The sequence below is a fragment of the Podarcis cretensis genome (assembly GCF_951804945.1).
Source record: "Podarcis cretensis genome assembly, chromosome: 2".
In the NCBI taxonomy this organism is placed as follows: Eukaryota; Metazoa; Chordata; class Lepidosauria; order Squamata; family Lacertidae; genus Podarcis; species Podarcis cretensis.
The window spans coordinates 12,371,942-12,385,143 of NC_137171.1; the positions used below are offsets into that span (position 1 = coordinate 12,371,942).

General features: G+C 48.8%; 1 protein-coding gene and 1 long non-coding RNA gene across 2 annotated transcripts in view; both read left to right on the plus strand.

Moving 5' to 3' along the window:
* Positions 1–2,604, plus strand: part of MAP3K12 (mitogen-activated protein kinase kinase kinase 12) — a 109,134-nt gene extending 106,530 nt beyond the window's left edge. Inside the window, exon 14 of the mRNA XM_079966672.1 lies at positions 1,647–2,604. Within this exon, the coding sequence (XP_079822798.1) occupies positions 1,647–1,745 (99 nt within the window). The 3' untranslated portion in view covers positions 1,746–2,604. The remainder of the gene's footprint in view (positions 1–1,646) is intronic.
* A 4,206-nt stretch (positions 2,605–6,810) lies between these two features.
* On the plus strand, positions 6,811–12,761 carry LOC307209777. The gene is made up of 3 exons (XR_013835770.1): positions 6,811–9,230; positions 9,607–9,951; positions 10,328–12,761. It is a non-coding gene; the product is annotated as an uncharacterized lncRNA (long non-coding RNA).
* The last annotated feature ends 441 nt before the right edge of the window (positions 12,762–13,202 follow it).

Consider the following 13,202-nt stretch of genomic DNA (forward strand, 5'->3'; position numbering starts at 1 on the left):
TTTCCTCCCTCTCTCACAGCAACGTTTGAACATCCGGTGAAGCTGAATGTCGGGAGAATCAGGACAGACAAAAACTTCTTCATGCAGGGCATAGTTAAGCTATGGAACTCATATCCACAAGGGGCAACGATGGCCATTTTGAAAGAGGATTAAATACATTCAAGGAGGATAAGTCTATCAGTGGCTACTAGTCATGACCGCTATGCTCTGTCTCTACCATCAAGAGGCGGTATGCTTCTAAATACCAGATTGAGGGGAGTGTTGTTGCAATGATGTCCTGCTTGCGTTCGTTCCTCAGACATCTGGTTGGGCACTGTAAGAACAGGATGCTGGATGAGGGATGGGCCTGATCCAGTAGAGCATTGGTTAAAGCTTCTTCCTTGCAGCCCAATTCAGGGCCACAGGTGGCCTCATGCTGGGTGTTCATCAGTATGCAGATGATACCCAGCTCTACCTCTCTTTTAAATCAGAACCAGTGAAGGCATTGAAGGTCCTGTGTGAGTATCTGGAGGTGGTTGGAGGATGGATGGCGGCTAACAGATTGAGGTTGAATCCTGACAAGGCAGAAGTACTGTTTTGGGGAAACAGGGGGCGGGCGGGTGTGGAGGACTCCCTGGTCCTGAATGGGGTAACTGTGCCCCTGAAGGACCAGGTGTGCAGCCAGTCATTTTGGACTCACAGCTGTCCATGGAGGCGCAGGTCAATTCTGTGTCCAGGGCAGCTGTTTATCAGCTCCATCTGGTATGCAGGCTGAGACCCTACCTGCCCGCAGACTGTCTCACCAGAGTGGTGTATGCTCTAGTTATCTCCCACTTGGACTGCAATGCGTTCTACATGGGGCTACCTTTGAAGGTGACTTGGAAACTACAATTAATCCAGAATGCGGCAGATGGACTGGTGACTGGGAGTGGTCGCCATATAACACCGGTCTTGAAAGTACATTTCTGATCAGTACATTTCTGAGCAGAATTCAAAGTGTTGTTGCTGACCTTTAAAGCCCTAAACAGCCTCGGTCCTGTATACCTGAAGGAGCGTCTCCACCCCCATCGTTCAGCCCGGAAACTGAGATCCAGCGCCGAGGGCCTTCTGGCGGTTCCCTCACTGCAAGAAGCGAAGTTACAGGGAACCAGAGGGCCTTCTTGGTAGTGACACCCGCCCTGTGGAACGCCCTCCCTTCAGATGCCAAGGAAATAAACAACTACAATGGTACCTCTGGTTACGAACTTAATTCGTTCCGGAGGCCGTTCTTAAGCTGAAACCGTTCTTATCCTGAGGCGCGCTTTTGCTAATGGGGCCTTCCACTGCGCACGATTTCCGTTCGTATCCTGGGCAAAGTTCGCAACCAGGAGCAGCTACCCCCGGGATAGCAGAGATCGTAACCTGAAGCGTTCATAACCAGAAGCATTTGTAACCAGAGGTACCACTGTATCTGACTTTTAGAAGACCTCTGAAGGCAGCCCTGTATAGGGGAGTTTTGAATGTTTGATGTTTTATCCTGTTTTTAGTATTTTGTTGGGAGCCACCCAGAGGGGCTGGGGAAACCCAGCCAGGTGGGCTGGGTATAAATAATAAATTATTATTATTATATTATTGGGCATTATTTCTCCACATGCCCCGATTTCCTCACACTCTCCCTCTCCTTCCAGGACGCTGCTGCCTACGAGGATTCGGACTGCGACAGTGCCGAACTGGACCATTCAGGCAGCGGGGAGATGCAGAGACTTCAGGACATGCCCAGTTTGTGATTGCACCCGTTTGGCTTTTCCTTCCCCAGGTTGTACAGACCCCTGGCCCTTCCCTGCACCACGACCACCTCCCCAGATATTTATATAAATAATCTATAAAAGCTCTATATAAATCTATATATCTCATAATCTCTGGAAGGAAAGCCAGTGCGCCTCACCCCTGCGTCCCGTCCCTGCCTTCTTCTGGACTGGTTGTGGGGTCGAGGGCCCCTTCCCTGCCACCGGGGCTTGCAGTTTTCACTTGGGGCAGCTGGAGACGTGGAACAAACGGACACGCAAACCCTGCAGCCGTCGGCCCCGCAACTAAGCAGGAGAGGCCTTCGATACACACAGAAAGCAGAGTCAATCCCTTCTGTTCTGCTGCCTCATGAGTCCTGGACATTGTGGGCCCCGGCTGAGGACCAACGAGCTCTAACCAGGCCCAGGGAGTAAGCGATGGGCCCGTGGGCAGAGAGAGAAGACCCAGGCTGGGGAATGGTGCGTTCTTCTACCAAAGGAAGCAGCAAGGAGCTCTCGGCGCACTGGCAAGGCTCAAACATCTTAGCTGGACCAGGCACATTCCAGGTGCCAGACTGTTTCTGATCTGGACTCAATGCATGTTTGGGCCACAGTCAGCACGGAAACCTCCCCCTACCCAGAGCTTGGGAATAAGTTGTTTTCCTTCCCCTTGCCCCCAATATAGCCCTCCCCAAAAGTAACAACCAAAGCCTGAGCGCAACAAGCCCTCTTCTCTTCCAACAGTCCTTCCTTCCTTCCTTCCTTCCTCCCTCCCATACTGTATATATGTGTACACACACACACACACACACGGACACACACACACACTCTTGATGTGGCCCATTCCAATGGTGGAATGGGGGGGGAAACCTGCTCCATTTCTCCCCTGCTGGCACCAACATGCACTGCACTTTTCAAGTAATTTATTTATTTTTTAATTTATAACGAGAAATGTTTACATTTGCACTTAACACGTGTCTCTGTCAGATGGGTCTGTGTATCGGGGGGGGAGCGGGGAGGGAAGCGAGAGATAGAGAGATCGTGAGCACGGACGGACAAGGCAGGAATTGGGATTTCTGATCCCAACGCTCGATTTTGGCGAAAGCCTCTTAACGCTTAAAAAGGGGGGAAGGGGAGTCTGTTGAGCGTACCCCGGCAAGGAAGAATCCCCTTTCCTCTTGGTTTCTCAGGTGAAGGTCCTGGTTTGGAGAAATATGTCCCTCTCCTTTCACGTTTGTCGTTTATTTGTGTTTGGCTAAAAACACCACGGGTGTGAGAGCTTAGCGCAGGGGTGGACGCGAAAGGGTATTTTACAAAAAGAGAAAGGGGAAAACCCCGCTCCTGGTGCAAAAAGATGAACTAAGGCAGAGTTTCTCAGCCACAGATTTTGGGACCACCACATTCCCGCCCCCCCCGCCCACCCTCTGCCATTTTGACAAAGCAGCCTGGGTGGCGAAGGTGGGGGACAACTAAGCCGAGACTACTGGGAAAGAGACGAGTTCCTGAAACAAAGCTGAACTGGCTAAAAAATGTCTTCCTCTGCTCACTAGCACTATGAGCTGTGGCTTTTGTGACACCCCCTGCCCAGCTTATTTGCATATGGGGGGGTCCCCCCTCCAGTGCACATTCTGCCTCCTGCCGGATCCTTGCTCACAGTCCTTACCAGAACAGCAGCGAAACAGATAACAGTGCACCTGAATGCTTGCAAAATACACCTGGCTTGATTTGTGGCATGTTAACAGGGGGTGTACCTGCTTGGCCATCTGATTTCCTTCTATTGGGAGGGGCTGGCTGTGGGTTGCTCTCTCCCATGTCAAAAGCCCTCTCCCCTTACACACCTGTTCGCCTTCCCCAGACGCGAGCTGCAGAATGGAAACCAAGTCTGGCATTTTAACTGCAATGCATGCTCCGGTTCGAAAGACCTGCCCGTTTTGACAGCAGCATTGCCCTGGTGCTAATTCCCTTTCTGCCCACAAGGGGGCAGGGGTTGCCTGCCCTTCCTTCCCTGGTTTTATTGCCGCAGCTGCTTTTTTTTCCTATTTAAGGGGGAATGCAGCAGCTTTTGGTGGGGAGAATTCAGTGCAACCAGGAGTAGGCTTTGCATGATGCTGCACAAGCCTAACGCAGCAGCCTGTGGCAAAACAGCAGCCTGAGCACGCTAGAGCCAGATTTGAGAGGTGCTGCCACTGATGGTGCTAAATCAGATGGACTAGGGACGTGAGATGTCGTAAGGCAGCATATAGCCTCCAGAAGCGCCTGCCGTATACCTGCTGCTCCACCTTCTGTGGTGCTAAGAGTGGCACGCTGGGAAATTTCTTTCCACTGCCCACTAATCCAAGGCCCCCATGCGCCATTGCTACACCAGCTTTGCTTTAGGGATCTGATCGGCTACAGTGCAAACAAAGGCAGCCCATTCTTCAGCTAGGCTCATGTGGACAGTCTCCTTCAGCTCTGATTCAGCAGGTTAATTCTGTGTCCAGGGCAGCTGTCTACCAGCTCCACCTGGTACGCAGGCTGAGACCCTACCTGCCCGCGGACTGTCTCGCCAGAGTGGTGCATGCTCTAGTTATCTCCCGCTTGGACTACTGCAATGCGCTCTACGTGGGGCTACCTTTGAAGGTGACCCGGAAACTACAATTAATCCAGAATGCAGCAGCTAGACTGGTGACTGGGAGTGGCCGCTGGGACCACATAACACCGGTTCTGAGAGATCTGCATTGGCTCCCAGTACGTTTCCGAGCACAATTCAAAGTGTTGGTGCTGACCTTTAAAGCCCTAAACGGCCTCGGTCCTGTATACCTGAAGGAGCGTCTCCACCCCCATCGTTCAGCCCGGACACTGAGGTCCAGCACCGAGGGCCTTCTGGCAGTTCCCTCATTGTGAGAAGCGAGGGTACAGGGAACCAGGCAGAGGGCCTTCTTGGTAGTGGCGCCCACCCTTCAGATGTGAAGGAAATAAGCAGCTATCTTCTCTTTAAAAGACATCTGAAGGCAGTCCTGTTTAGGGAAGTTTTTAATATTTAATGCTGTACTGTTTTTAACACTCAATTGGGAGGCGGTCCTGAGTGGCTGGGGAAACTCAGCCAGATGGGCGGGGTATAAATAATAAATTATTATTATTATTATTATTATTATTATTATTATTATTATTAAATAGACTGGCTGAAGAGATGTGTGTATTACTATATTGTTCTTTGCACAGCTGTACCTCCTCTGTTGGCTAAACAGAATCTGGCACTTAAACCCAATTTCCATTGAAGAGAATTTTTTAGCCCACAGGGTTGCATAGAACTGCAAAGAGCAATAAAAATTTGAAGTCAGTGGGCACTGGCAGCTAGGAGTAGCAAGCACTCCACGCCCCCACCTACATGTGCATTTGCTGCACAGCAGCCTCATACATGAGGACTAGCAACATGCTTTTCAATAAAAAAGGAAACTTTAAGGTTCTCCCAATTTTGCATCACCTTTCTGCTTCCAAAAGGCTCCAGTTATTGTTACAGCTATTGCTTTTCCCACAGGGCAAAGAAAGGATTTCCAGATGCTTGAATATTTGTTGCTTTGTTTAAATAGGCTTTGAAAAGGGAGGGAACCTCCCCACGAAAAATTGGTCAATCCCTTTAAAACTTGCAGCCCCTGTGATAATGCAACCAGTACTGTTTCCACTGGGGTCTCTTGAGGCCACAGGGCAGCACCCACGTGCCCCCCTGGTAGATGGTGTGAGCAGGGAACGTAAGCAGCACTGCCTAGCAGGTAAAAACAAACCATTGCACAACCTCCCTGAGATGTCAGAGCCCCTTTCTTCCATCACCTCGAGGCCCCAGGTCTTCCAGGCAAGAGCTCAGTTATAGGACATCTGAACAGATGGGCTAAAGGGATCGTGCCAAAAAGTCCATTAACTCCAACAGCAGGTAGTAAGAGTGTGAAATCTGCCAGTTCTGCAGTTAGGCACACAGGACACTGCAAGCCAATCTCTAGCTGGCAGCAGTGTTCAATACTGTAGAGTTACTCCAACCAAAGGCCAGAGCGGGAGACAGATTGCCCCCTACATACTTCCCCAGCAGTAAGGACAGCCAGCAGCCCTCCCTGTCACAGTCTTTCAAGCAAGGCGTGAGATTTTGCGGTGGGGCAGATCTGAACTAGCATCTGCCAACGGTGCAATGGGAAATCTCACAAAGGTTTAAAAGAACACAGCCAGTTCACACTAATCTTGTTTAAATATACTGCTTGGCCCATCCTGAAGACTTACGATGGCAAAGTAATCTTAAATGTAAAATGTCTCATTAAAACTCCATGAAAAACCAGCAATTCTGAAAATTCACGTGTATCGTAGCTTCTTGCCCCTCTTCGTCCTAATAGACTAAATTATGGCAGGTCAGGGCGTGTTTAAATTTTCCCTGAATTGGAAGGGTTTGATCCTTTCTAAGGCAGAGCCTTAGTCATTTCAGTTCCCTTCACAAGATCTTAACAGTGGTTTCGCATGTATGCTCAAGCCTTGCTTTGGCAAATCTGCTTGGACTTCACTTTCTAGCTTGCCCCTCCAGATATGGAGCTCTGATTGTTAAGAGCATGTCCTTGGCAGCTCTACAAGATAAGAAATGTTATTTTGAAATGTTAGGGGTGGGGAGGAAGGCAAGAAAAATTCTCTAGATTTAAAGACACACCCTTTTTTAATATATTCAAGATTAAATTGCAACAAAGGCAGGTTATTTTAAAGGTACAGTGGTGCCCCGCAAGACGAACGCCTTGCAAGACAGAAAACCCGCTAGACGAAAGGGTTTTCCGTTTTGGAGGCGCTTCGCAAAACGAATTTCCCTATGGGCTTGCTTCGCAAGACGAAAATGTCTTGCGAGTTCCTGCGGGTTTTTCCCCCTTTTTCCCCCCTTTTCCTAAGCCCTAAGCCGCTTATCAGCTGATCCGCTGATAAGCCGCTTATCAGCTGATCCGCTAAAAGCCGCTAAACCGCTAATAGCGCTAATCCGCTAAGCAGTCAATGGGCTTGCTTCGCAAGACGAAAAAACCGCTTATACGAAGAGCCTCACGGAACGGATTAATTTCGTCTTGCGAGGCACCACTGTATTTGTTTTGGTTACATAAAAAAAAGCTTTACAAATTTGTAATGCATGTGTTTATATGATTTCCTACATGCGTTCACTGAACACATCAGAGGGTAATGGGAACATGCCCTCCCATGTGAACACATCCACTGGCCAGGCACCCCACTGGAAACACTTTTGGCATTAGGGATGAAGGACCATACAGCTGTGCATATTAGGGCTGCTCTAACCAATCAGGAATCCTGGCCAGTTGGGGTTCCTGATTGGGTGGGTAGAGGAGCCATACACGCATTAGGCTCCACCTCACACAGCAAATGAACATCTGTTTCAAGATCATGGTTTCAACATATCAGGTGTTCTCAGGGTAGGTGGGACAAATATCCCAGGAACATCTGGCTGGCCCCTTTTGAAGACAAGAGTTCTAGACCTGATAGGCCTTTGATCTGATGCAGCTGCACATGATTCTGAACTCCCAACTTTTGGCACAAAAGTAAGAGAAAGTGTTTCCAAAGGCAGTTCTAGAACACGCAGTGCCAGGTTTTGCAGGATTCTAAGGCCTTTTAGCTGTTTCATTCTGACCATCTGTGATGTTGCTAGTCTTTCAAAGTGGCATTTATTTTATTTTATTTTTTTGAGCAGATACGCACTGGACGCCTAACCACCAGAGGCTACACTTAACAAAACACCTTACTGTGCTCTGTGGGTCTTGCGAGCCATGTTGGAAACAGATTAAAAATGTACTGAGAACCAGCCTCCTCAAATGGAGACGTAACAGCTTGCAGTTGCCCCAGAACAGATTAGTAGAGAGCCATACTTCAGTAACAGGGCACATGCTTCCCATGTATGAGGTCACAAGTTCAAACCACTGGCACCTCCAGTTAAAAGATCTTCAGGTAGCACAGCAGGGAGAGATTGCTGTCTCGCATCTTGGGAGACCGGCTGCCTGAGGAGGCAATTCTGGACCAAAAGCCTGGCAGTAGAAATGTAGTTTTTTCATTAATGCACAGGGCACCCCATTGGCAACCGGAATCATCAGGCAACACAAACTGCATTCAGCCACAGACGGAATGAAGAAAGTATTCCTTTGCAACACCCTCACTTATTAAGAACCAGTCTCCATGGAAATAATACAAGCCATTTTACATTAGCTCAAGGTGGAGAAGCTCCCTTGTCAATACTAAACTTTCAACTGCTAGGGTTGACTTGTGCCTTGTCCTTTCCCAAGGGTCTCTGCTCAGGCTCTTCCTGGCTGCATTAATTCCTTCGCACCCCTAGCCAGGCTCTCACAGGATCTTGGTCCCTAGAAAAGGCTGCGCTGCACAGCGAGCATGACATCCGACCCATTCCGACCACTCCCAGCCCAGTTTGTCATTCTTCCTGTGGAAGGAAAGTTCTCAGTCCCTTAGGCGAAGCCATACTTCCTACCACGTTGGATCTGTGCATCCTCCTCACTTGTTTTAACATCCACCCTTGTAAGATAGATCATGTCTGTATGGTAATAACATTGCTAGATGAGTAATGGCACTGCAGATTTCAATTAAAGACCATTTTGTATTCAGCGTTTGCATGTTCTCAATGTAGCCCTGTGCTTTCCTCAAGGGTTCCAAACACAAAACTGCATGTGCTAAGTGGGGAGGGGAGGAGAAAGAGGAGGGGTAGGTACCAGTGAGGAAGGCATTCCATTCGGCTGATGTCCTCTCTGCTGAATATCGCCAAGGCTCCCAATTCTTAGCACTTCACCTTTAAGTACTTGTTCTGAAGCAAGCTTCAAGCCCCATGGCTATAAAAATATACGGTACTCGCAACTGCAAGGATAACTGGCTGCTAAAATCTCAGAAGTCAGAGGAGCGGCAGAATTAAGATTGCCAATGGTTGCAATCAGGGCTTCTGCGCCCAACTTTGTTGTCCCTCCCATTAAGAAAATCAAAGTGATGCCAGCAAAGGTTTGTTTGTTTGTTTTGAGTTGCCTACAGCCACTAGGAAGAGAACCTCAGTTCCAATTTCGTATGCCAGCCAAATGAATACAGTGGTACCTCGGGTTAAGAACTTAATTCATTCTGGAGGTCTGTTCTTAACCTGAGGTACCACTTTAGCTAATGGGGCCTCCTGCTGCTGCCACGCTGCCAGAGCACGATTTCTGTTCTCACCCTGAAGCAAAGTTCTTAACCTGAGGTAATATTTCTGGGTTAGCGGAGTCTGTAACCTGAAGCGTCTGTAACCCGAGGTACCACTGTAGTCAACACTGGAAGTAGTACTTAACGACACACATAAAGAATCTGTATCACACTTAATTTGTTTCCCATAGGCAAGTTCAGAACTTTTGTCAAGTAAGAGACATGGAAAAGAGAATAAATCAAGTGAAAAAGCATGGGGATTGGAGTTAGCTGGCTAGCACAGGAAACAAGCTGGGAGAGAAGACAGGGGCTTTGTGGAAGGTATGAAGGTAAAGGTAAAGGTACCCCTGCCCGTACGGGCCAGTCTTGACAGACTCTGGGGTTGTGCGCCCATCTCACTTAAGAGGCCAGGGGCCAGCGCTGTCCGGAGACACTTCCGGGTCACGTGGCCAGCGTGACATCGCTGCTCTGGCGAGCCAGAGCCGCACACGGAAACGCCGTTTACCTTCCCGCTGGTAAGCGGTCCCTATTTATCTACTTGCACCCGGAGGTGCTTTCGAACTGCTAGGTTGGCAGGCGCTGGGACCGAGCAGCGGGAGCGCACCCCGCTGCAGGGATTCGAACCGCCGACCTTTCGATCGGCAAGTCCTAGGCGCTGAGGCTTTAACCCACAGCGCCACCTGCGTCCCTCAGGGAGGTATGAAGAGCCCTGGCCAAATGTTAGCTCTGGCCCTGATGAGTTATAGAAACCCCTGAACATTGCAGATCCCCATCCTGCCTCAAGGGAGAGGCATAATGCCAGTCAGAGAGGTCAGACAGAAGATTGAAGAGAGTTCCTGGAGCCCAAAATTATGAGCAGACGAGTAGGGACTAAGACTGTAGGAGTTGAGGTCTTAAAGACTGCACCACACATGGAGAAAGTAACGAAATCTGTACTCTCTTCAGGAATCAAGGAAACTGTTCCCAGGCCTAGTTTAAGCTGCCTTGTGACAACTGGATACCTACATTCTGTATATTCACAGATGCAGGGGAAGAGCAGAAGGTAAGGTAAAGGTAAAGGTACCCCTGCCCGTACGGGCCAGTCTTGACAGACTCTGGGGTTGTGCGCCCATCTCACTTAAGAGGCCAGGGGCCAGCGCTGTCCGGAGACACTTCCGGGTCACGTGGCCAGCGTGACATTGCTGCTCTGGCGAGCCAGAGCCGCACACGGAAACGCCGTTTACGTTCCCGCTGGTAAGCGGTCCCTATTTATCTACTTGCACCCGGAGGTGCTTTTGAAGTGCTAGGTTGGCAGGCGCTGGGACTGAGCAGCGGGAGCGCACCCCGCCGCAGGGATTCGAACCGCCGACCTTTCGATCGGCAAGCCCTAGGCGCTGAGGCTTTAACCCACAGCGCCACCTGCGTCCCAAGAGCAGAAGAGCTGTGTGGTATTACGGCACACACATCTTAAGCTCCCACAATGAAAAAGCAGCTTTAGGTGGACAGGGAATGCTTGAATGGTGTGGGCGGAATGAAATTGAAACTGTCAGCGTGCAGTGCCCTGCATAACCTCCTTGCCCTCCTGAGGACAGAAATAGACTGTTGCACTTGAGAGCAATCCCAGAAAGTCTGCAGCTCTAGGAATTTAATGCACAAAACTTTTGCTTGTCCCTCAATGGAATCTTTCACTTGATTCTTTTTTGCATGGAGACCTGGCAAACCTGGGATTCCAAGTTTAGAGCACAGGTGCGTCTTTAGAAATAAAAGTGTTAAGAGATTTGTCAAGTTTTAACTACTAGCTCAGGGTTCACTGTCCTTTCCTCAAGGACATTTAAGAAATACGGACAGTCCTGGCTGTATTGCAAAGGTACCAGGACCTCACACACTTCTTGTGGTAGCTGTAGATGTCTTTCAAGGCAAATGATGTTGGTGAAAAGCTGCCAGTAGCAGTGTCAGGACATTGTTTACATTCTTTTCCCTGTCAAAACCATTTTGAGGTGGTGCCTGCAATGAGATCTTAAAATCCTTATGTACTCAACCAACTTGTTGTGCAAGCGGAAAGCAGCACAAAGACTCTCACTCTGGTCTGGAGGCTAGGGGGAACCCCCAGAAGAGCACGCTGGGTTAGGATATGGGAAATGGTTCCACTGGGTGAGCAGAAATGCTACACTGGCAAAATAATCTCCTTAGCACTACACTGAATGCAACACACTTGGCTTTTAGGCTAGGTGTGGGATCCCACTTTTGAGGACTTTGTGGGTTGCACAGCACACTGCTTTAACACCTAGATTCTGAAATGGAGGAGCAAGACCGAAGGAAGATTCCCTCCTCCACAGGGAATCTTTTTCTCGCTAACCAATCTATGGCACAGCAAAGTTTGAGGAACGAACTGCTTTGACAAAAGTCCCTCAGGCAAAAGCCTGGAAGAATTAGGTAGGCCCTCTATTCTCCTTTTCGGACATTAGTGCCAATCTCAGCTAGATTCACTCCTTTTCCTACTACAGTGGTACCCCGGGTTAAGAACTTAATTTGTTCTCGTGATCTGTTCTTAACCTGAAACTGTTCGTAACCTGAAGCACCACTTTAGCTAATGGGGCCTCCTGCTGCTGCCACGCCGCCAGAGCACGATTTCTGTTCTCATCCTGAAGCAAAGTTCTTAACCTGAGGTAATATTTCTGGGTCTGTAACCTGAAGCGTATGTAACCCAAGGTACCACTGTATATCTATGCAGCCAATTTTTCCCAATACAAAGTCAGTTATTAGCCTTGTGGCTGTCAAAGCCACGCAGGTTTATTATTGGTTCCCACTTGCAATGGAGATAAACAAGCCATGAGCACTGGTTCAGATAGAACACTAAGCCAATGTTGTGGTTTTCTTGCTCCCAGCTTAACCAAGGAAGGAGAGACACAGGCACAGCAAGCTGCCAATTCAAAACTGACTTTTCAGGACGACACTTACAGCAGAGATGGGGGACATCTGGCCCTCCAAATTTTGCTGAACAACAACTCCAATCGCCCCTGGTGATTGGCTATGCTTGCTGGGGCTGGTGGGAGTTTAGTTCAGGAACATCTGGAGGACAAAACATTTCCACTAGAGTGGTACCTTGGTTCCCAAACTTAATTCGTTCCGGAAGTCCATTCTAAAACCAAGTCGTGCTTTCCCATAGAAAGTAATGCAAAATGGATGAATCCTTTTCAGACTTTTATAAACAACCCCCAAAGCAGCAATTTAACATGAATTTTACTATCTAACAAGACCATTTCTGGGTTAGGGTTAATTTTAGGATTGGGCTAGTGTTGTGGTAAGGATGAGAATTAGGGTTAGAGTCAGTGCTGTTTTATGTTTTCTTGTGATTTTGATTCGAGGTTGGTCTGCTTTTTCAATTTGTTGTGTTGCTGCTTTTTCAAGCTTGTTGGCTGCTCAGCTGGAGAGGTGCAGGCTCCATCACACTTTTCCATTGAGAGGTGCGTGGCTGTGTTCATCTCAATAGAGAAGTTTAAAGGAGCATCGCGTGGCAATGCGGAGACAGTCTGACAGCTGCCTCAGCAGCAGTTTAGGGGCTCTCAGATGCAGCTGCCAGGCTGCCTCCACCTTCCCCACCCCAGCAACTATTCTGCCTGGCTGCCTTCAGGTGGTGCAGGGGCTCTGATGCCGAGGTGGGGGATCCTTAAATTTCTCCCCTCAAGGGAGAAGTTTAAAGGAGCCCCCAGCCGCAAACCCTTCAATGGAAAGTGTGACGGAGCATGCCCCTCCCCAGCTGAGCTGCCCAGATACAGCTCCTACTCCTGTGCAAGCAGGAGCGCAGGCACTCAAAGCAGAATTGTGGCACTGAAAAAGAAAGAATAACACTCAAAACAGAACAGTTCAGATTCTGAAAAAGCTTGCAAACTGGAACACCTGCTTCCGGCTTTGCGGCATTCAATTTCCAAGTTGTTCATGAACTAAGCTGTTCAAAAACGGAGGTACCACTGTATGGTGGTACGAGTTACAAACACCTCAGGTTACAAACTCTACTAACCTGGACGTCACCCCGAGTTGAGAACTTTGACCCAGGATGAGAACAGAAATTGCGTGCCGGCAGTGCAGCAGCAGCAAGAAGACCCATGATAAAAGCACGCCTCTAGTTAAGAACAGTTTCAAGTTCAGAACGGACCTCTGGAACGAATTAAGTTCGTAGCTAGAGGTACCACTGTAATGGCTTACAGTCAGTGCTTTTTTTCTAAAAAAAATGTTTAGGGGTACTCTCATTTTCCTACTCATATAGCAATACTGCCCCCCGATGAGGCCAAATGTAGATTCACAAAATGTTTAGGG